This window comes from Myotis yumanensis, unplaced genomic scaffold (genome assembly GCF_028538775.1).
Source record: "Myotis yumanensis isolate MYYU_CA2020_CCGP unplaced genomic scaffold, mMyoYum1.0.hap1 SCAF_17, whole genome shotgun sequence".
In the NCBI taxonomy this organism is placed as follows: domain Eukaryota; kingdom Metazoa; phylum Chordata; class Mammalia; order Chiroptera; family Vespertilionidae; genus Myotis; species Myotis yumanensis.
In genome coordinates, this window is record NW_027223768.1 from 12,919,031 (window position 1) to 12,941,131 (window position 22,101).

Below are 22,101 nucleotides of genomic sequence, written 5' to 3' on the forward strand. Positions count from 1 at the left end.
CATGTTTCAGGCAGCTCACTGGACTCCTTAGATTACTATGGGATGGTAGGGGCCTGAGCGTCGGAGAAGCAGGGAAGCACAGCCCAAGGAAAAGGGCTTGGATTTAGAAGAAGCAAGCCCTACTGGGGATATTTTTTGGGGGGGATCTTGGTTGTGCGGAGGGAGGAAGAGGAGCTTGTGTAGCCCGGCCGAACTTGAGGCAGCGCGAAGGCCCCCTCAGGCGGCGCCGAGGGCAGCCCCGCCGCCGGGGCCTGGTGCAGCCGCCGCGGCCGCTGTCAGGGAAGCGCAGGCGGCCAATGGAACCCAGGAGCGGCCGCTGCTGCTGAGGCGGCGGTGTCGGCAGCCCGACCCCGACCGCCCGCACCCCCTCCGCGGGGGTCCCCCGGAGGTAAGCGACTCCTACTCCGTGAGCCCCCCTTGCCCTGTGTTGTGGGGGTTCCTCTCCCCCCCGTCCCGCACAGCCTTCCCCGCCCCCACACGTAGGTTCGACTACAAAACTGCCCTCCGGTGGCAGCTGCACCCCGGCTTCCTTCTCCCCCTTTTCCAGCCAAGCCTGGGGTACTTCTCAGCTTTTTGGCTTCCTCTTCTGTTTAGCTCCTCCCTCTGTCCCGGGGATCCCCCCCCCCCCCCATCCCTGCTGCCTTTCCCGAATTATGTGGTCTCTCAAGCCGTGAACCCCTTTCGCATCGGACGCCCCTTACAATGTCCCTTCTGTCCGTCCTCCCCGCCTGTGCTCCTGCCCCAAACCTTGCCCAGGGCCGCCGCCTGCCTCCCTTTCCGTGTTTTGCCCTTTTCCACAAAGTCTCTGTGCAGCCCCCGCCCGGGTCCCATTCCCTGAGCTGAAGGCTGCGGCCCCCCTTCCCTTCCTCGCTTCTTCGGGTTCCATTACCGCCCCGCCCACCGGGGGCCCCGCTCCTGGCGCCCAGGGGCTGCCCGTGTCCCTGTCCGCCAGGGTCTCATCGTCCTTCCCGAACTGCCCTTTAGTTAGACTTTAACCGTGACCCGCACCCTCCTCTGGAGCGGTTCGCGATTCCGGTAACTTCCTTGCACTCCCCCGCCCCCCCCACTCCTCAGTCCTCCAGCCTTTGGGGGTCTCTTCCTGCCCCTCCTCCGGTTCAGGGTTTCCAACGTGGACCCCTTCTCCCTGGAGGGGCGGGGTTTTGCGGACCCGGTGACACCTGGTCCTGTGTTTCCTGTGGTCTCTGTGTGCTCTCTGTCGTCCTCTGTTATCACCACAGACCTCTTATTCCAGGACCAGCCAAACCTTGAACTAAGAAGGAATGTGTTGGGGGGAGGGGGCGCCCCGGCTGTCCCAGCGCGTTTCTGGCCGGGAGGGTGTCGGTGGAGGATGGAGCAGTTTGGAGAGGTCCCTGTCGGATTACACTTTGCTGACTGCTCAGGGTCCGCCTCTGGGAGGGATGAACAGTCCTGCCTGGAAACTGAATGACGTTGTGAGAAAAAAAAAATATATTTTTTTAAATTATATAATTTTAGGCTTGTCTTAAAGGGATCCAAGTGTAGACTGTGCTCCCACCCCTGCCCAGATCCCAAAGGCATCCGTGTACTGTCTGGTTGGAGGCGTTCTGGTTTATTCTGAAAGCGCTTAGGGCTGGGGTGGGCCAAGGGTAGCTGGGAAGAGGAGCCCAGGAACCATGGGAAGAGCTTGTGCCTTCAGCACCAGGACTTCTGGGTTCATGTGACTTCCTGCTTGGCCTCTCGAGTGGCATTTTGGGGACAGGGGCCCACTCTATAGGCATCAGTGCGGTGATAGGCTAATAGCAGGATATGGGTTGGCGGGGGATAGACTCAGTTTATTTTTTTTTACAAAGCATCCTGGGTTTCTCCGACAAAAGTTATTAGTAGTGGTTTAGTTGTCTGGAGAATTTTCCTTTGGTCTAGTCTACATCCACGGGAGTACATCTGTTTGGAAGACAAGCTCCAGGCCTGCTTCTTTCGTCTACCTTGTCTTCGTCCCCGCTCCCCCCTCCCCCCAGGTGCAATAGTTGCTGAGCTCGTCCTCCTGTACTTGATCTGTAAGTGCAGATTCCATAGGTGGAAAGTATGTTTGTGGCCAAGACCTTTGAGGACGCTAGCTGGAGAAGAGAACTGGAGTGAGTTGGGACGTAGGAAACTCGTTGCTCCCTTGCATGCCGTGTCTCTCTCTCGGCCTGCGATAGCAAAGAGGACACGTGAAGTTCCACTCATCTTCCGACTCCAGGCCTGTTTGAAAGTCATCACACAACCTCATCCCACTTCTCCCTTGTCTGTCCTCATTAGCCAGAGTGCAGTCTACTCATTACCTCCCTTTTTTAGGAGCAGCTTTACTCCTTGGAAGCACTTCCGGAGAGAAATCATATTTCCTTGGTTTTCCTGCTTCTCAGAGCTGGGTGCACACTGCATGAGAACATATTTGCTGAACACCATCCAAAGCAGCAAATTGAGATTCTTTGATTTGGGGAAGAACTTTGGGAGGAACCTTTCAGTAATTGGCATGAGATAAGAGAGAACCTAGTCCAAGCCCATGTGGGGCTGGCAGCAGGGAGGATCAGTTCAGAGAGAGGTGAGTGTACAGGTTGCTTTCTTTGTTGTCTGTCTGTTTCAGCAGAGGCTCCGGAGCTGGCTTGGGCTGTCTGTCTGGAATCTGCTTAGACTAGCTCCATGGCACTGCAGAGAGAGTTCTCAGCCTGATTCAATATTGACTTAACTATCCTGAGACCACTGCCCTCCCTGCCCCCCTGCTGGTAGCTTGAGAATGCCCTCTCTCCTGATGCCAACCTCCCTTGGGGCTTTGAGTAACCATTTACCTGGTTCCTATTAGGGCTTGAGCCTGCTTGACTGCTTGGGCCTTCGTTTCTACAAGGAAAAAGTAGTACTCAGTCTCCCATCTCTATCATTGAGGTCAAGGGGGAAAGATGAGCTGAGACCTCCTTAAAGTAAGGTTTGAATTAGACCTTAAAACATGAGAAGGAACTTCTCAACAGGAGAACAGGTAGCCTAGAGTGATGTGGAGTCTCTTTTGAAGAGCAGCCTTTTAAAAAATCATTATTAAAGGTATATGTGTACTTGGTAACAAATCCAGTGGTACATAAGAGTTTATGATGAAAAGCAACAGTCCCTTTCCATTCATCTCTTCTACTCCTTTAGAGTTAACCTCTTAATTAGCTCAGTGTTCACTTCTGAAGGTTATTGCCAGAGCTTTAGATAAAATGCTTGTGTCTCTATTTCTTGATTTATTAGTTGTTACAAAGAGGATTAAGCTCTAGGATTTATACCTCTTGTCTATATGATTATGTCATTTTCATTTAAGGAAGTGATTATGTCATTTTTTAATGTCATTATTAAAGAAACCTTAAATAACATATTTGAACCTCCCTTTCTTTTCCATTAACAATTTTTTAAAAAATATATTTTATTGATTTTTACAGAGAGGAAGGGAGAGAGGTAGAGAGTTAGAAACATCAATGAGATAGAAACATCGACCAGCTGCCTCCTGCACATCTCCTACTGGGGATGTGCCCGCAACCCAGGTACATGCCCTTGACCGGAATCGAACCTGGGACCTTTCAGTCCTCAGGCTAACGCACTATCCACTGAGCCAAACCGGTTTCGGCCATTAACAATTTTTAAAGAATTCTTATGAGTTTGAGCCAAACTGATGACATACACTGGGGAGCAAGATATCAGATGCTCCCTCTTTTCCATTAACTTTTAAAAAAATGTTTTTAATGATTTTAGAGATGGAGGAAGGGAGAGAGAGAGAAATAGAAATAGAAAGGTTGTTGCTCATCCACTGAGCCACGCCGGCTGGGCTCCATTAACTCTAACAGGCTCTCTTAACTACCCATCTTGTGGGATGAAGATACTGGCTCTGCTTTCCCTTTTTCCAATTCATATGATCCATCTCAAAGGAGGAGGGAAGTTGATCTCACCTATCTGTTTGGAGACAGAGCACGAAATCAGATGATCTTTTAAAGGCCATTCTATGAAAATACAGGGACATATAAAAACATGGGGATTGTTCTGGACCAATTCATATTTATTTAGCCCATGGAAACATATTTGAAGAAGGGAATGATGAACTGGGTGAGGGGATGGATTCAGGGCTCTTTATCATCCTGTCCTAGCAGAGACCAGTTCAGTAAATCCTTTAATGGAGGCCAATGGAGGGTTGTTTGCATAGAATCTTTTGAGGTGAAGAGAAGTGGAAAGCCAAGTTAAGTGATAACACGCCCTCACCCCAGGGTCCTCTGGAGACATTTACTTAAATGCTCAATCACACAGAACACATGCCTGTAACCCCTCTGCCCTCTACCGCTGCTCTGCTCTGAAAAACCCTCTGATGCTCAGATGAGGATTCCCGACATTGCCCAGACTTAGCCGTTCACTCGCCTTTCCTAGAAGCCAGCTGCTAGGCAGGGTAGGGGAGGCCTCTTCGATTCCCTTCCAGTCTCATTGGAAGGCCAGATCAGGCACCTAGTGCAACATGTGGAGCTTCCTGCGTCTGAATGCCATTGAGAGCCAGGGGAGTCCTTTGATATTAAAGGTTTGGGTTTTCTTCTCTCCGTTTTTACTTATTCTCTGGCTTGTAAGGAGAAGGGTGCTGATTGCAGGACCCGTTTCTTCCTTTTTCCTTTCACTTTCTAGTCCTTTCACTTTAGAATGGTTACTTATCAATGCTGTTTTTTCTTTGCATTTGAAAGTGAAAGAATTGATATTGAGGACCATGTCTGGATTTAGATTTTAGAAAACACCTTTCCTATTTTTTATTGTCTACATTTAACAAAAACAACCTACATTCCCTTCAGGACTTCCTCCCCCCCATGTTTGCTTCGGATGCAGGCTCAGAGAGGCCAGGAGGGAGGCCCAGCTTGGCAGTTTCCAGTGCAGAGCTGCTTCTGTAGGAGAGAAGTCTGGTTTTCCTGCACCTCTTGACATCATCTGGTTCCTTGGGGAGTAAGAGCTGCCAAATGGGGTTTCTGTTCAGTGGGAAGGTCCCCTGAATACTGTCATAGGGGATTCCTAGCTGAGTCCCAGGTGAAAGAAATGATGTTATCCTTACCTCTTTTACTCGTGCCAGTAATAACCGCCACTGTGATCAATTGGAGCAGACAACTACTGCATTTCCTAGTGAGATTTGAGACGCTGTATGTGGGAGAATGTCTTAACTTCATTTTCTTTGGAAGTTTGGAAAAGTGGACCTTATGAGGTGTTGGTGACTTGAAAGTCTCTGGAGTAGAGAAAAGGGGAAAGATGTGCCAAGCATAGAGAGATTGAGAAGCAAAAGGGCTGTTTGCATAAAATAACTGAAGCTGTCATGTGAGTTTCTAAGTAGACCTAAAAGGTAGTGGTCCCAGTTGAATTAGAATGACCTTCTGGTGCAGAATGCCCTATAGAGGTGTGGCAGGGGATGATTAAAGCTTTCTTATTATTATTCCTGTGCAACCATAGTTGCGAGTAGAGACAGATCCATGCAGGCAGCCATGCTGGTTCTACTGCTCAGAAGGCACTGCATAATTTGGGGAGAGTATAGTGAAAGAGTTGCCACCTATTTTACCAATGACAAACTCAGACTGCATCGGGATATTAAATTTGGAGGTGAACTTCTTACTTGACAGAGTTGGGAGAAAAATAAACTGAAGTAGCCTTTTTTGGTGATCTCTGAGAACAGAAGAGTTCTCTCTCTGCCTTCCCGTGAGATTTTAATGCTGATTGCTGGGAGGCAGGGAGCGAGACTGCATAATATTGGGCAGATGAAAGTAACCTTGACTCTTAACATGTTAGAGGTGTAGGAAGGGGCAGTGGAAAATGGGGCTTTCCAGAGTGACTAGTGCATCTGTATCTGGAGCCTCCTTCCACCTCCACAAAGTATATGCACCCAGGTTCACTAGGGTCAAAGGTGATGCCACTATTAGTTATAAATTACCTGCACTCCAGCTCGACAGCAGCCTCTGCCTTTCTGTTGCCCGTATCCTTGAGCATGTTTTAGATTCACTCTGTCTGCATTTTTGTGAGGAGGCCTCTGAGCTGACTACAGTCATACTCTTGAGCTGGGTTGATCTGACATTAACACCGTGCCTCTCCCAGTCCTTACTTTGAAATTTCTTTCTGTTCTGCACTGATTCTCCTGATCTGGATTTGGTGAGCCTCTGGAGAATCATGTTAGGAAGGCAATGGCTTTTGTCAGCAGTGTTCTCTCGCTGAAATTCCTCCCAAGACTCCCTCCAGAGAGGGATTCCTGGTTGTGTAATTCCTATTCTCCCTGTTCTTTAGATGTTCTAGACCCATGAGTTCCAGCCTAATTTCTTTTCCTTTTTTTTTTCTCCACAGCCCCTCCAGTTCTTGGAGTGTGTATATGATAATGGGGAAAGTAGTGTTGGGATAGCAGAGGGCTGTCATAAATGTTTTGGAAGATTTTCAAACAACGAGGTAACTGTAATTCACTTCCCTTATAATAAACAGTATATGCGTGTGCGCGCACACAGGTTCACACACACTGTTTACTAAGCTTTTCAGTAATTAGGATTCAGCTAGCATTTATTGAGTGCTGCTTTGTGCCAGGGACTATGCTCGATCTTTTTACATGCATGAAGTTAATTATTCTGCGTGGCAACAGTGAGGTATAGATATGTTTTTCCCATTTTTGCAGTCGAGGAAACGGAAACTCAGAAGCCACATGACTTGCATAAGTTCATACATTTCATAATGGCAGACTTTTTAACTACAGCCTATTTGACCCCACGTTCAGACTCTTTTCGCTATGCTTTAGCTGTCACAGCCCTGGAGAAAGAGGAAGTGACATCATGAAGTCAGACAAATGTTTTAGAGGTATTTATTTCTAAATGAAGCTTGGCCTGGTATTGCTTGCCCTTATTCCACGGAAACTTTGATTCTAAAAGGAAAGGTAAAAATGTATCAATAACTAGAAAAATACATCAAGACTTTAATACTAAATAAAGGTGAGATACCCAGGACCTGTGTATGGAGTGTTAATGAGTAAGGAAATACAAACCCAGGACCTGTGTATGGAGTGTTAATGAGTAAGGAAATACAATTCAAAGAGGAAAAGAAAAAGGTTATGGGCGGGCATTTAAAACGAGACGTGGGAAGAGCACAAAGATAGAATAGGGACGAAGGAATAAGACCAGAATTGCTTTTCAACCTAGCTGAAGAACTTGTAACCCTGTATAAACAGAACACATATAAAGCAACATTTTGTAAATACAAGTTAGGAACAGAGCCCAAGCTGAGTAACTAAATTCAGAAGGAATGAAGGGGAAAGCCGTGATCAGAGGGGAGGTGGTCAGGGAAAGCTTCTTGGCGGGAGATGACTTTTCATCTGTTTTTGAAGGAGTCCAGATAGACAGAAAGAGAAGAGGTGCCTAGGAAGGTTTCATGGCAAAGGGAAGACCTGAGGATGGCACCACTAACCTATATGTTTTTGTGTCTCCCTTTCTGTTCCTTTCTCCCTCTTCCCTCCTGTAGCTTGGAAGCTCGAAGTCTGGCTGTGGCCATGGGAGACACGGTAGTGGAACCTGCCACCCTGAAGCCAACTTCTGAGCCCACTCCTGGTCCACCAGGGAATAACGGGGGCTCCTTGCTAAGCGTCATCACGGAGGGGGTCGGGGAACTATCAGTGATTGACCCCGAAGTGGCCCAAAAGGCCTGCCAGGAGGTGCTAGAGAAGGTCAAGCTTTTGCATGGAGGCGTGGCCGTTTCTAGCAGAGGCACTCCACTGGAGGTGGTCAATGGGGATGGTGTGGACAGTGAGATCCGCTGCCTGGACGATCCTCCTGCCCAGATAAGAGAGGAGGAAGATGAGATGGGGGTCACTGTGGCCTCGGGCACAGCCAAGGGAGCAAGAAGGCGGCGGCAGAACAACTCAGCCAAACAGTCTTGGCTGCTGAGACTGTTTGAGTCAAAACTATTTGACATCTCCATGGCCATTTCATACCTGTATAACTCCAAGGAGCCGGGAGTGCAAGCCTATATCGGCAATCGGCTCTTCTGCTTTCGCAATGAGGACGTGGACTTCTATCTGCCCCAGTTACTTAACATGTACATCCACATGGATGAGGACGTAGGTGACGCCATCAAGCCCTACATAGTCCACCGATGCCGCCAGAGCATTAACTTTTCCCTACAGTGTGCCCTGTTGCTCGGGGCCTACTCTTCAGACATGCACATTTCCACTCAACGACACTCCCGTGGGACCAAGCTACGGAAGCTGATCCTCTCAGATGAGCTGAAGCCAGCTCACCGAAAGAGGGAGCTGCCCTCCTTGAGCCCAGCCCCTGACACAGGGCTGTCTCCCTCTAAAAGGACTCACCAGCGCTCTAAGTCAGATGCCACCGCCAGTATAAGTCTCAGCAGCAACCTGAAACGAACAGCCAGCAACCCCAAAGTGGAGAATGAGGATGAGGTAAAATCCCTGGGAGGGACAGGGGCAAGGTGGCATGGAGACAGGATGTCTGACATAGGGTCACTCTGTCCTTTTCTTTCCTTCCATCTGTTTCATTTCACTGATAAAAGCATGGAATGTTAGAATGGAAAAAAACCTTAGAATTCATGTATTCCAGCTGCCTCATTTTACAAAGGAAGAACTCAGAGACCCAGAGAGATAAAGTGACCTGTCTCAGGTCATAGAGCTAAAAGCAAGGCTGGTACACCTGACTCTGCCAATGTTGTTTTTACTAAACCGCACTGCCATTCCATTAACTCCTTACCTTCTGAGAACTGTGGCAGAGACCCTCCCACCCTGACTTGAGACCTGGGATATCTACCAGAACCTCTCAGAGCAGCAACCATGGGGAGGAGAAGGGACTATATGTGTGAATTTTGTGTGTGCTGGGGAAGGGGAGATATGAACCTCAGCCTCATTCTCCTGACCACTCCTCTTCATAATCCCTCCCTCCCACTCCCTGAAGATCCTGCTTTTTGTTTTCATAAGGGTAAGGTTCATTCCCTGTCACTGAGGCATCTGCAGAATGCCTGCTACCTGCCTTTTTTTAGGGGAAGGGATGTTGGTTGAACTTTCCCAAATCATTTAGGAGAAGCACAAAGAAAGCAGGAAGCCATCTTGGTATAGAGTGAATCACGGACATACCCAGTGTCTGGAAAGAAGACTGAGCCACAGCAGTCGTGGATGTCCGTTTAGGATGCAGAGCAGGGAAGAGATAAGCCCGTCAGTAGGTTATACTCACCTTCCATTCCACATCTGGACAGATACAGGGGAAGTTGCCCAGTGGACAACCAAGTGTCAGTGACCTGGTATCCCAGCCAGACAATGGTGCCCCAGTTCCCCCCTCTGACTCACCACCAGCCTAGCTCCCATCCTGGCTACCAGCCCAGCATAGAAAAGAAGGGAGAAAAGAATGAGGAATTTGCAGTTGTTGGAAAATGCATATAGCCATGGTGTTGGCATCTGCCTTTGTGGGACACATAACCCACCCACAGTTTTGATACAGTGGGACTTCTTTTCAGCAAGAAGGAGGTCATAGTGACTAAGAAAGGGAAAGCACAGGAGGAAGGAGACTATAGAGTTACTTTCTCTGGAAACTCAGTATTTTATTATGATCATTTAATAACAGGCTAAAAGAGCTAACATTTATTGAGCACTTACTATGTGCATCATGTGAAGTATTGTACATTTAATCCTCACAACCACCCTAGCAGACAGATTTTTTTTTATTTTTTACCGTTGAGTCAACAGGCTCAGAGAGGCTAGACGATTTGCCCAAGGTCTCTCAACTAGTGTCTGTCAGACTAGACCTCACATCACAGCTGGTGGTACTAATCATTCAGCTGATCTGTCTTGGTTATTTCTCAGCATCTGCTTTCCTGGGTTTTCAGCTGTCAGAGTCCATTTGGGGAAGAACAGCCGAGGCTTTAGCCATCTAGGTTTCCACATCTGTGCATGGGCAGAGCCCACCTGTTCTCAGAACCAAAAAGGACCGTTTTAATTTCTGGTTGTAGTTGGCAGGGAAGCCCAAGGCCACAAAGGGGGCTGTTACAAAGCAAGAAGAATCTTCCAGGTCTGGAGAGACTAGGGTCATAAAAGGTTTGGGATTCTTCCTCTTGGGGTCAAGTCTGTAGCAGTAGGAGTGCGAGCACTTGGAAGTGAACCCCAGGTGCCTCTTGCCAGGCTTGCCTTTTCTCTGTGTGTTTTGTCCTCATCTTAGCATCAGAAAGGGTGAAGCCTCAGGGTTTTTCTTCCTCTGTGCTAATCCTTAGTCCCTCTTCCTGGCATCTGACCCCTGCTCAGGGGAGATTATGGGCAGCACACTGAGATCAGGTCTTTTGTGAGAGCCTGAGTCCTCTAGTGTGGCCTCGCCAGCTGCCATTCTTCCCAGCCTGGCTTCTTTGTGGTGGAACACCAGATCTAGGAAAGGAAGGAGACAGTACATCCCAGCCTCCTAGGTTATCTGATGCTGGCAGAATGAGACACCCGAATCCACTGCAGCTCCTCAGGAGATGTGCGAGTGAAAGTGAGAGAGAATAAACATGAATGTCACTAGGAGTCTAAGCATTGGAATCTTCAGCACAGAGGTCTCTCCACATGCCTTTGGCATTTTGAGGATACATCTGTCATCAAGACCTTTGTCCCCCAAATACCAATACTTCTCCTTCTCCCCTGTCGTGCAACATTTATTCACTCAACAAATAGTTATTGAGCTTGTACACTGTGTAAAGCCCTGTGCTGGAGGCAGTGGAGGATGGAAGATAAAATGCTGTCTTTCTCTCCAGGAACTTATACAGTAATATGGAGACCCCATTATCTAGGGCACTGTTTAGTTTGTGACTCTTGATTTTGTACCCTGAATCTTTACTGAATTTATTAGTTTGAACAGTTTTTTTGGTGGAGTTTCTGATTCTTGAAAAGTTGTCTCCTACATATACGGAAGCCGTACACAGCTTACTAACACTAGGCGCATAACTATGTAAGGTCTGAACAGAGACTCTAGATCAGTGGTTCTCTACCTTCTGGCCCTTTAAATACAGTTCCTCATGTTGTGACCCAACCATAAAATTATTTTCGTTGCTTCTTCATAACTGTAATGTTGCTACTGTTATGAATCATAATGTAAATATCTGATATGCAGGATGTATTTTCAGGGGTCCCGACCCACAGGTTGAGAACCGCTGCCAGAAGGAGACCTGACTGCTCCCGTCCCTTGCTTTCCCCATAGGTTCTGAGTTTAACCCTACGCTCCTGCCAGCAGTGGAGGTGCTGGAGGGTGAGGCCTGAGAAGGCTGCTTCTCTTCTGCACTGATCTCACGGAGACTCCTGTTTTCTTTCAAGGAGGGTCCTTGACACTCTCCCGACCCTCGGCTCTCTTGCACTGCTTTCTCCCCTCACCCGTCCCCAAAGCCCACCTCTTCCAGGCAGTTTCCCTTCCCATTTATAACCAAATGGTAAATCGTTTGGCATAGGGAGGGGCCGAGTTATGTCCTATCCCACACCCTGCCCCACATAGTGACTCGCTAGTGGATCAGCTTTGTCTTTCCAGAACTGCAACCTTTGTACAGAGAAATCTGCTGCATGTCACACTGAAAGCCCCAGTGGGCCTTCCAGCCCGATAAGGTGCGGTATCAGCTTCTTGGACGCAGCTTTTCTCCTTGGAGCTGACTCAGTATGAGTGACTCAAGTGTACAGAGTAGGAGAGAGGAGTCGATCATGATATACCTCCCTTCCCCCAAGGCTGTTAATGAGTCAGACAGGGCCTGTCTGTGGGAGAATCAGCTGGATCGTTGTTCATGGAGCCAGTATCCTCCTCCCTGCTATTACTTCCCCCACCAGTGCATGGGTAGAAGTTGAACCACTAAGTCATAATAGACTGGTATCCTCACTGCCTCAGATCTCCTGCTTTGGGAGTGTCTGGCTTGGCTTCTCCCTCACAGTGCCTCTCTCCCCAGATTCTTCAAGGAACGGCCTGACTACAGGACCCCCAGCCAGAATAGAACTTATTATACCATGGCATTGGATTAAGTAGATGCTTGAAATGCTAATTGCAGAGTAAAAGCTCAGTGACCACTGCCCTTCTGCCCTGAGAGCTCCCAGGACTTTGTCTCTTAAGTTCAGGGCCCTCCCCTAACTGCAGGTTGTGCACAAATATTGCCCCTTCTCCCTGCTTTGGGGGAGCTTGTGGCACAGAACCCAGGATGGGCCTGTGCATGAGCTGTAGCAGAGCCACTGAATGAGAGCTGGGCCCTTTCCCCTGTTTTGCTCATGGATCCCAGTAAGACAGGCAAGGTTTAGGTAAACACCCTAGGCTGGGACCGGGACAGCTGCTGCTCAGCTGCTCCGCTTTCTCAGATGGAGTAAGGCAGGACCTCGCTCCCAACTTACAACAGCAATGTCACGTGAAATAGCCTGATAGCAAGCCTGTGGAGGTCTGGTAGGTAGGAAGGGTATTCATCCTTTACTCCAGCAGCATCTAGCCCAGAGGTTTCATGCTCATGGGTCTGTGATACCCCTTGTCACATAATTTAAGGTTGGGAGGAGGCTTCCCAGGGTGATACTGAGGCTGATAAGAGAGGAGATACACCTGGCACCAAAAGTTTAGCTTTTCTGCTTCCTCCTTGATGTTTCCAAGAAGGTAGAGGAACACAGGATTTCCAGTGTAGGCAGTAAGGGGCCATGCAGCTTGTTAAATTCAGTCCCTCTGTGTGGCCTCCACAGAGAAGGGTTTGGTTGAGAGCAGGGTTACCTCAGCTTTAGGGTTTTGTCCTGGGAGGAAAGTTCCTGCAGGCAAGAAGGGAAGGGAAGAAAGTGAAAAACAGAGGCCATTGTCTCTTCACCCCTGTGGCCCCAGGTCTGAGCTAGCCTTCCAGCATCTCCCACAGTGCCATAACTCTGGGCAGGCGGCATTTCTGGGTTGACTTTCTTTCATTAAAGCAGAAAGGTAGAGCTACACAAGAGAAGCAGGTATGATCCAAGTTGGACCTAAATTCTTTGCCTTTGTCTCTCTCCCCTCCCTCCCTGCCCCTTTCTTCTCCCCTTGCCCTCGGCCCTTTCCCAGGAGCTCTCCTCCAGCACCGAGAGTATTGATAACTCATTCAGTTCCGTAAGTGGGGCCAGGCTGGGACTGGGTGGCAGGCTCCCCCCATGGCCGCATTTCCTCTCCGTCCCCAGGTCTTCTAAGTCCCCAGGCCAAGGCTGGCGTGAAAAGGTGCCTTTTCTTCCTGGGAGATCAGCTCCTCCTTCCCAGGCCTCCCAGGCCTGGAGGAGTCCCCTGCCTGTTGCCAGTGCCCTGAGCCCAGGCTCAGTGGAGCTCAGTGATCCTTTTCCCAGGGACAGCTGGGATGCAGTGTGACTTAGCCCCCAGCTCCTGGGTCTCTAGATCAAACAGCTGGGAGAGAGGTAGAATTTACCCCTGGATTGACGCCAACAACTGCTTGGCAGAAACCCCCAGGATCCTGTTTCCCACCCAGGACCCTTTCCCCATGGCTTCTGCCGTCAGACCATCAAATATTTATTCAGTGTTTTCTAAATGCTAGGCCCTGTGCTGGGTGAGCTGATTCCAAAAGCAAACAGGATTTGGTCTGAAGGAAAGTTTTACCTCCTCAGTCTTTTTCTTTTTAGCTTCAACCACACTTCTTCCAGGTCTGAGTTCTCCCCTTTCCCAGCTCCCTGCCCAGGATGTTCCTTAATCACTATTCTCCTTCCTTGTTGCCTCTGGAATAACTCCTGACCTTCTGGTCCTACAGGGTCTTGGACCTTGTTCCTGGGCAGAGACGTGAGAGGAAATGCTGGACCCTCTGGGAGTTTGGATGATTTTTTTTTAAACATTTTGTTTTTGATTTGTCTACCCAATCAGTTTTCTCTGTTCTGTGCTGATCCCCTTTCAATCATGATTCCTATCTCCTCCCACGTGGCAGAGCCTGTATTTGGAGGCCTGGGGTCACATTTCAAACATGCTCATGTGACGTAGGGGCCCTCAACCCAAATGCTGGTTTGAAGCTGGGAAGGAATTCTGTCTCTTTAATCTGAAATGATTATGAATTGGTTGGGGTGGAGGATCCTTGGAACAGTGACCATTTGCCACCTGAGTGGGTCACTAGGGGATCAGAATGAATGAAGAAGCAAGTATTCTTCCTTTCTTTCTCTTTCTCTGTTAGGCCCCTGGAATAGTTCCAGGGACCACAGAAGCCTCGTTCTATTGTCTTCCTGAATCTCTCTTCAACCCTGCCTCACAAAGCATTCGTGACTGATCCAGACACCCTGTCGCATTATGTGGGGCCCCAGAGCCAGCCCCTTGTGGGGCAGAGGCTGAGAGATGAGCTGTTCCTTTGAACCTGGCTCTGCACACGTGCAGAGGTGGGCCTGGTCCTGCTCAGCTTTCAAAAGAAGCTCTTTTCTGCAGTTTGAGGGAGTGAGGGTAGACATTCTCAATCAGGAAAATAAGCAAGACACAGAGAGGGAGAGAAAAGTCTGGTGAGTGAAATACTGTTTCTGTGAACAGAGGAGATACTGTTCTTATCTAGCTGAGGGGAGACGAGGTTGGGAGCTGGGTGGCTACTTGATAAAATGCCCTTACGGTAGGAGGACTTAGGGAAAAGAGCCCCTCTTCACGTCTAGCTTAGTCCACCCCACCTCACCCCCCAGACTGACTGCCCTTTCTGGGAATGACTGAAGTGCTCGCATGCGGAGCCAAGCTCACAACAGGGAGCAGATCTGGGGACCCTCGTCCTGAGAAGTAGGGGAAGAGGACCCAAGGAGGAATCACAGAAAAGAGACAGGCCTTCAGGGCCATTGTTGAGGAGTGAAGGGAGCTATTGCTTTCCCCACCTACCTGCCCACACCAGTCTCCCTCCATCTGCTTTTTCTTTCCATATTGATCATCCCCTAATCCCAGGTCTGCTCATCCTCTGCTCATCCCCTGCATGCGCATTGACCTCCTGTAAGAAATCGTGGGGTGGGCGGGGATGCCATGTAAAGCAACAGAAGTCATTTGAATGGAGTGAGTCCGCCTTTGAAAGGGGAGCTATTGACTTGGAGCTCCCCTCCCTAGCCTTGTGGGCTGGGGCTCTGCCAGGGATCCAGGTGGGGAGAGGGACACCCTCATTCTCAAGGTGGGTGAAGCACTTTAGGTATAAGCAGCTCTTCGCTCTGGAGTCCCGTAACCCCCACCCATCTTGAAGCCTTGGGACAGTTCCTGAGGAACTCAGGTCCAGAGAGGAGTGCATCCCAGAGACCTGATTCACACTCCTTTACCCTCAGTAAACAGCTTGTGGAAAGGAATGTGCTGGCTCTTTTACCTGTTCCCAACTCAGTTTGCCAGGGGTGGGTGGAATCTACTAGGCTGAGAGGTAGCTCCTTCCCTGGGGTTCTCCAGACAGATCCCTGGCCTGCACGGCCAGGAGTGACTGAGTGGGAGGGCCACTTTTTGCTATGGTTTCTTTACCGTCTTTTACTTCACCCCATCCCTCTATAGCCTGTCAGACTAGCTCCTGAGCGAGAATTCATCAAGTCCTTGATGGCGATCGGCAAGCGGTTGGCCACGCTCCCCACTAAGGAGCAGAAAACACAGCGGCTGATCTCAGAGCTCTCCCTGCTTAACCATAAGCTCCCTGCCCGAGTCTGGCTGCCCACTGCTGGCTTTGACCACCACGTGGTCCGCGTGCCCCACACCCAGGCTGTTGTCCTCAACTCCAAGGACAAGGTAGGTGGGCTCCACTTCATGGTTGTTCAGGGTTTGTGTCTATTCCTAGAGATGCCCGACCAGCATCCGAGACTCCTTCCTGGTTCGTGTGCACGTGTCCACCTTAACTTTACTCGTGGTTGTGATTCTGAGGCCTTGTTCCCTGCTTGGGCTTTGTTTCTCTGGAACATAGAGGCCTGGTCTCTCCAGCTCACCTCTTGCCATGTCTCAGGGGAGTCACTCTCCACCTCTCTGTAGCCCTCTGTAACTCATTGGCTTTCCAGATATAGCAACATAAGAATAGAGAAATATTTTGTATCTAAGACTTTTTCTGAACAGAGTGGGCAAGGAGAAGGAGAGATTATGCCTTATTCACATTGGAGAGAATTAGCTAAGTTTATCTGCTGGTTGGAATAGTATTAAAGGTTCAGGTTTTTCTTTTAGAAGTAGTGAAGATAGAGCCCTGCTTGACACAGTGCCCCGCTCTTTCCCGGTCTTTGTGTCTTTAGGACAAGCCCCGAGAGGCTTCCACACCTCTCTGATGGGTTGTAACTGATAGTTTGGAATGGTTTGCCCAACTGCATCATCTACACATTTTGAAACTCAGCTGAACCATTTTGAAGACTTGGGTGCACTCTCTCACCCAAATTCTTTATATAGGTGTTCATAGGACAAGTTCCTCCCCAATATGGCATTCATGGTGTCAGGGGACTGATGATTGCGGGTTGAAGCTAGGAGCGGGCAGCAGGAAGAACTGTGTTAACAGAGTTGCGATTTGGGGGACAGTGGTGCAGGTGAATTGCAAATACTGTTCTCACTTTCTCCCAGGCTCCCTACCTGATCTATGTGGAAGTCCTTGAATGTGAAAACTTCGACACCACCAATGTCCCCGCCCGGATCCCTGAGAACCGAATCCGGAGCACACGGTCCGTAGAGAACCTGCCCGAATGCGGTATCACCCATGAGCAGCGGGCAGGCAGCTTTAGTACTGTGCCCAACTATGACAACGATGATGAGGCCTGGTCCGTGGACGACATAGGCGAGCTGCAGGTGGAGGTGAGGGAACTCACAGAGGTAATACTGGGGCACAACACCTGTTCTCCAGGAGCTTCTGGTGCATTTGAGACAAGACAACACCCTGAGGCAGGCGCACAAATGAGGGGCAGGTAGTGTTGGCTATGAAAGGGGAAAGCTCTGAACAGCTCTAGTCTGGAGTAGATTCAGGTAGAGCTCATTTTCCAGCAGGAATGTAGGTTAAATGTAAGGAGGAACTTCTAAGCTGAGGAAAGAGAGAGAAATTTAATCAAAATCTTTATTGAACACCTGCTATATAAACTTGTTTTAGAAAAGCAGAGAATGGTAAATTGTACATTCGTTCATTCACTGAAGAACTGTGTATGGAGGGCCTTCTTTGTGCCAGCCCTGAGTGCCGTGTGCTAGTGAACAAGACTGGCCCCTGCCTGCAAGGAGCTTCTGACCTAACGAGAGAGTATTAGACTGGCCAGGAGTGTGGTGTGACCCAGGTTATGCTGGAGAGGATGGGGAACTATGAGAGCACTTGATGGTGGGGGTAGCACTTACTCCAGACTTGGGGTTGGACACACCCCAAAAGATTTCCTCAAGGAAGTAATGTCTCAGCTGAGGCCTGAAGATGGGTTTGAATGACCTATTCAGGCGGAGGGGTTAGCACATGCAGTGACTGGAAGACGAGAGAGCTTGGCTCGTCTTAGGACCTGGAAGAAATTTTGTATGATGTGTGAAGTGGTGACAAATGAGGCTAGAGAGGCCAGCATGGGCCAGATTGGAGGCAGGATCCTGTGGGAAGCTGTGGGAAGAAACTTAAACTTTATTCTGGGGTTGTACGGAGCCAGGGAAGGATTTTCTGTAGGGTTGTGACACAACTTTGGGGAAAGACAGACTGTCCTTGAGCTTACAGTGCAGTTGAGGAGATTGGACACAGACATTTAAGATAACAAGGCAGTGTACAATAAGTGATGAATGGAGTTGAGGAGAAATGCTCTGGTACAAAGGAAAAAAGAAAGGAAGGGACTTGATAGTTAGAGGGAGAAGGGGAGATTAGATTGAAGAAATGGTCCTGGACCCTAGTCTGGAGAGAATCTGTTCTGGACCTTAACCGTTTGAGTCCCAAGCAGCGCGATTGCGCTGCTGAGATTTTATGTCGAGAAAACATACGATTCGTTTGAGTCCCAGGGGGTATTGAAAAAACACTGTCGAAGAATCCCAAACAGCGCAACCGCACTTTCTCTAAATGAGTACGAAAAGACCCAAACAGCGTGATAGCGCTTGTTTTATTTTATGTCGAGAAATACCAAGCAGCACGATTGCGCTGCTTGGGACTCAAACGGTTAAGGGAGAATAGTAAATGCATCCCTGGCCTTGGGAGCTCTCAGTATAAGACTGAAAGTTCTGCCTGGCCGGTGTGACTCAGCGGTTGAGCATCGACCCATGAATTAGGAGGTCACAATTTGATTCCCCGTAGGGGTAGGGTTGTGGGCTTGATCCCCAATAGGGGTGTGCAGGAGGCAGCTGATTGATGATTCTCTCTCATCACTGATGTTTCTATCCCTCTACCTCTCCCTTCCTCTCTCTGAAATCAATTTTTTAAAAAAAGTTCTGCCTTCTGTGATGGTCATAGCAGTGGTTTGCAAACTTGAGTGTGCTGGGAGTCTTCTAGAGAATTTGTTAAAAATTCAGACTTCCAGCCTGGCTGGAATGGCTCAGTCGGTTGGAGCATCATCCTGTATACAAAAAAGGTTGCAGGTTCTATTTCCAGTCAGGGCACACACCTGGGTTGCAGGTTTAATCCCTAATCAGAACACACATGGAATCGATGTTTCTCTCTCACATCAATGCTACTCTCTTTCTCTCCCTGTCCCTCTCTCTCTCTCCCTTCCTCTAAGCAGGTCCTTGAGTGAGGATTTAAAAAAAATTCAGATTTCCAGATCCATTCCCAGTAATTTTAATCCAGATTGATGGTTCCATATGGGAATATGGTTTTAGTAGCATTCAGATGTTTGAGAAACACCACTGTAGGGCCTATGTGAGTGCCTCGGCAGTTTGGGGTCCAAGTGATCAGGATGATATGTAACCAGGGGAGGGTTTTTGGAGCAGACTTAGGAAGAGGGGAATGATCATAATCTCCAGATAGAAAACACTCCAGGTGATCTGTGGAGGAGGTGAAAGAAGCGAGACCTGTGCCTAGCGCTTCTGACTTACCATCCCCTGCTCTCCCCAGCTCCCTGAAGTGCACACCAACAGCTGTGACAACATCTCCCAGTTCTCTGTGGACAGCATCACCAGCCAGGAGAGCAAGGAGCCTGTGTTCATTGCAGCAGGGGATATCCGGTATGGCCAGACCACACTGCCTCTCATTTTTCATCCCTCTTTAAGGCTCTGCCTGTCTCTTTCTCCTCTTCTGTCAGCCTGTGTCTTTCCTTTTCCTCTCTCTTTACTCTGTCCTTGTTCTGAGGCCACCAAACTTGAGGCAGTGAAGGGGCAGGTGGAGAAATTACTAGGCTACTACAGAAAGAAATTAAATGTTAAAAGGATTCCAAAGGGATGAAAGCAGCAGAGGGAGGAATCAAAGCAGCGTTTCTCAGAGTGGGTCCAAGGATTCACATGTCAGAATCGGTAGAGATCTTGTTGAAAATGCAGATGCTGGAGCCACAGCTGTTTTGAACCAGAATCTTGGTAGAGGAATGGGAGGGCCTGGTGATCATCATGATTCCAAACCATCAGGTTAGCAAAAAGGTATCAGTGGCATGTGTCCTCCACGAGTCTCTCAGCCCAGGTTTCTCTCTGTGCCTAGAATCAAGGAAATAGTGCAGGCAGTGCTGCCACAGACAGGGACATGAGGCTCTGGGGTAACTTCTCCAAGCAAATGATACCATTTCTTCCTGCTAGACGGCGCCTTTCGGAGCAGCTGGCTCACACCCCCACAGCCTTCAAACGAGACCCAGAAGACCCTTCTGCAGTTGCTCTCAAAGAGCCCTGGCAGGAGAAAGTGCGGTGAGTTGGGTGGGAGGCAGGTGTCTCTAGACCTCTCAAAGCTTGGAGACAACTGCAGGAACTCACTGCACCATCCCAGTGTCCACTGGGCTCCCCCCAAATCCATCATGCGCCCAGGCAGCCCCAGTCCTTGCCTTGTGGGGAGTTGGATTTGGATTTTTGGTAGAAGCTGTGTCTCTGTCATCACCTCTTGACACCTTTTGCTTCTCTTTATGCAGGCGGATCAGAGAGGGCTCTCCCTATGGCCATCTCCCCAATTGGCGGCTCCTGTCAGTCATTGTCAAGTGCGGGGATGATCTTCGGCAGGAGCTGCTGGCCTTCCAGGTGCTGAAACAGCTGCAGGTAAGACAGGGAGAAGGAAGGGGACTCAGCTCACTGCAGCCCACCTGAGGGGACCACACAGGTTGTTCAAAGGAACTCTGCTGAGGACAGCTTCCTGCTCAGGTCTAAACTGGATGTAGATTAAACTAAAGCTGGTGCTTTCTTCCCTATTTTACTCCCCCTTCAAGTATAGCCACAGAACACAGCTCCACAGCAACCTCTTGTGGCCCTTTTGTGATTTGCACCCGTTCTGATTCCCGAACTTCAGGGTGCTGGCTTTGTCCTTTAGTCAGAAACTCCCAAGTGAAAAACTCATAGCCACGGGCAGCAGTATGGTGATTGCCAGAGAGAAAGAGGGATGGGCGGAGGTAGAAGAGGTTAAAGGGGGATAAATTATGTTGGAAGGAGACTTGACTTTGGGTGTGAATACACAGTACAATATACAGTTGATATATTACGGAATTACACCTGAAACCTATATAATTTTATAAACCATTGTCCCAGACTTGGTGGCCTTTCAGTCCATCAAGTGAGTAAAACCCATTGAGGATAAGGGAGTTTTTAAAGAAAACCTATATAATTTTATTAACCAATAAATTCAATAAAATGAGTAAATAAAAACTCCCATCTGGTCTTCGTAAATGGGTTGCAGTGTGCTGAGATGTCAGTCCCCTGAGCCTCTCGGTTGGTCACCTGCCAGCAGCTTCACCTGTTTAATCTAGTTCTTTATACAAATATTTTCATTTTCTCGAGAAGCTTTCTGTAGACCTAAATCCTTTTCCCTGTTCCTTGAATTTGAATTAATAGCTCCCACTCTCGCTGCTTGGGTGGTTTCCTGTGTTCTGCCTTCTGGGGACTATCTACTTATGAGATGCCTTTCGCCATATACCTCCCTGTGTCTTGTCAGAACCTGGATTTTCTTTAAAAACTCCCTGGTCCTCAGTGGGTTTTACTCACTTGATGGACTAGAATCCAAGGCCACCAGGGCTGGGAACTGTCCAAGGTTAGGGATAGAGGGCTTTTCGCCCCTCCCCCAACTCGAATGAAAGATGATGGTCCTGTGTCTCCTCACAGTCCATTTGGGAACAGGAGCGAGTGCCGCTGTGGATCAAGCCATACAAGATTCTTGTGATTTCGGCTGACAGTGGCATGATTGAACCAGTGGTCAACGCTGTGTCCATCCACCAGGTGAAGAAACAGTCACAGCTCTCCTTGCTCGATTACTTCCTTCAGGAGCATGGCAGTTACACCACTGAGGCATTCCTCAGTGCCCAGCGCAATTTCGTGCAAAGTTGCGCTGGCTACTGCTTGGTCTGCTACCTGCTGCAAGTCAAGGACAGGTAGGTAAATTCCTGACCCCATCCTAACCTTTTTTCCAGGGTTATCTTTGTCCCTTCACGTGTAGTTTTCGTATACTCACCACCACCTTCCACTGCCAAGACGTAAAAGATGAGACAAACAACATGTTTTAAGCAGAGACAGACATGTTCACGTGCCATTAAGCCAAAGAGACAGACTGACAAGTACTAGGGTAAAGGATCGAGATATGAAGGATTTATGGGGAGAAGCAAGGGTTTGAATGAGCAGGCTCTTAAAGGATGAAGGAGAACGAGGGCAGAGGAAGCTGTGGGGGAAGGACACAGAGTTCCAGAGGAATAAGTCAGTGTGAGTAGCACTTGGGCTCCTGGCTCTGACTGGGGAGCTCAATTGGTTAGAGTGTTGTCCCAATACTCCAAGGTTGTGGGTTCGATCCCCAGTCAGAGCATATACAAGAATCAACCAATGAATCCTCTCTCTCCCCACCCCCTCTCTCTCCCTCTTCTCTCTCTAGAATCAATAAATAACAAAAATTACAAATTTTAAGAAAAGTTTGGGCTCTGCGGCCTGGCAGGAGAATAGTAGCCAGCAATGTCAGACAGGTGAGCAGAGGCCAGACTAGAAGCACCTGCACAGTGAGGCTGAGGGATTGTACTTGGCAGGTGAGGAATGACATGACCCAGTCTGTTTACTGAGTGCACCCTGTGGCACTGAGTGAGGTTGGGTCTAGTTAGGCCTTTAAGCAACAAAGCAGGAGGTAATGAGTCCTGACCTGAGGGAGGTGGTAGTGACT

The 22,101-nt window shown here is 48.9% G+C and overlaps 1 protein-coding gene across 4 annotated transcripts in view; it reads left to right on the forward strand.

The window, feature by feature from the left end:
• The window catches only part of PI4KB (phosphatidylinositol 4-kinase beta), a 26,337-nt gene continuing 4,236 nt past the window's right edge, over positions 1-22,101 (forward strand). The window contains exons 1-11 of one of the 4 annotated variants that reach the window (XM_070396791.1): positions 1-388; positions 2,314-2,560; positions 6,328-6,426; positions 7,483-8,419; positions 13,020-13,064; positions 15,435-15,662; positions 16,470-16,697; positions 18,898-19,007; positions 19,566-19,670; positions 19,889-20,012; positions 21,066-21,331. In XM_070396791.1, the coding sequence (XP_070252892.1) occupies positions 7,511-8,419; positions 13,020-13,064; positions 15,435-15,662; positions 16,470-16,697; positions 18,898-19,007; positions 19,566-19,670; positions 19,889-20,012; positions 21,066-21,331 (2,015 nt within the window). In that variant the 5' untranslated portion in view covers positions 1-388; positions 2,314-2,560; positions 6,328-6,426; positions 7,483-7,510. The remainder of the gene's footprint in view (positions 389-2,313; positions 2,561-6,327; positions 6,427-7,482; positions 8,420-13,019; positions 13,065-15,434; positions 15,663-16,469; positions 16,698-18,897; positions 19,008-19,565; positions 19,671-19,888; positions 20,013-21,065; positions 21,332-22,101) is intronic. The other 3 variants (XM_070396790.1, XM_070396793.1, XM_070396792.1) reach the window with 3 other exon arrangements.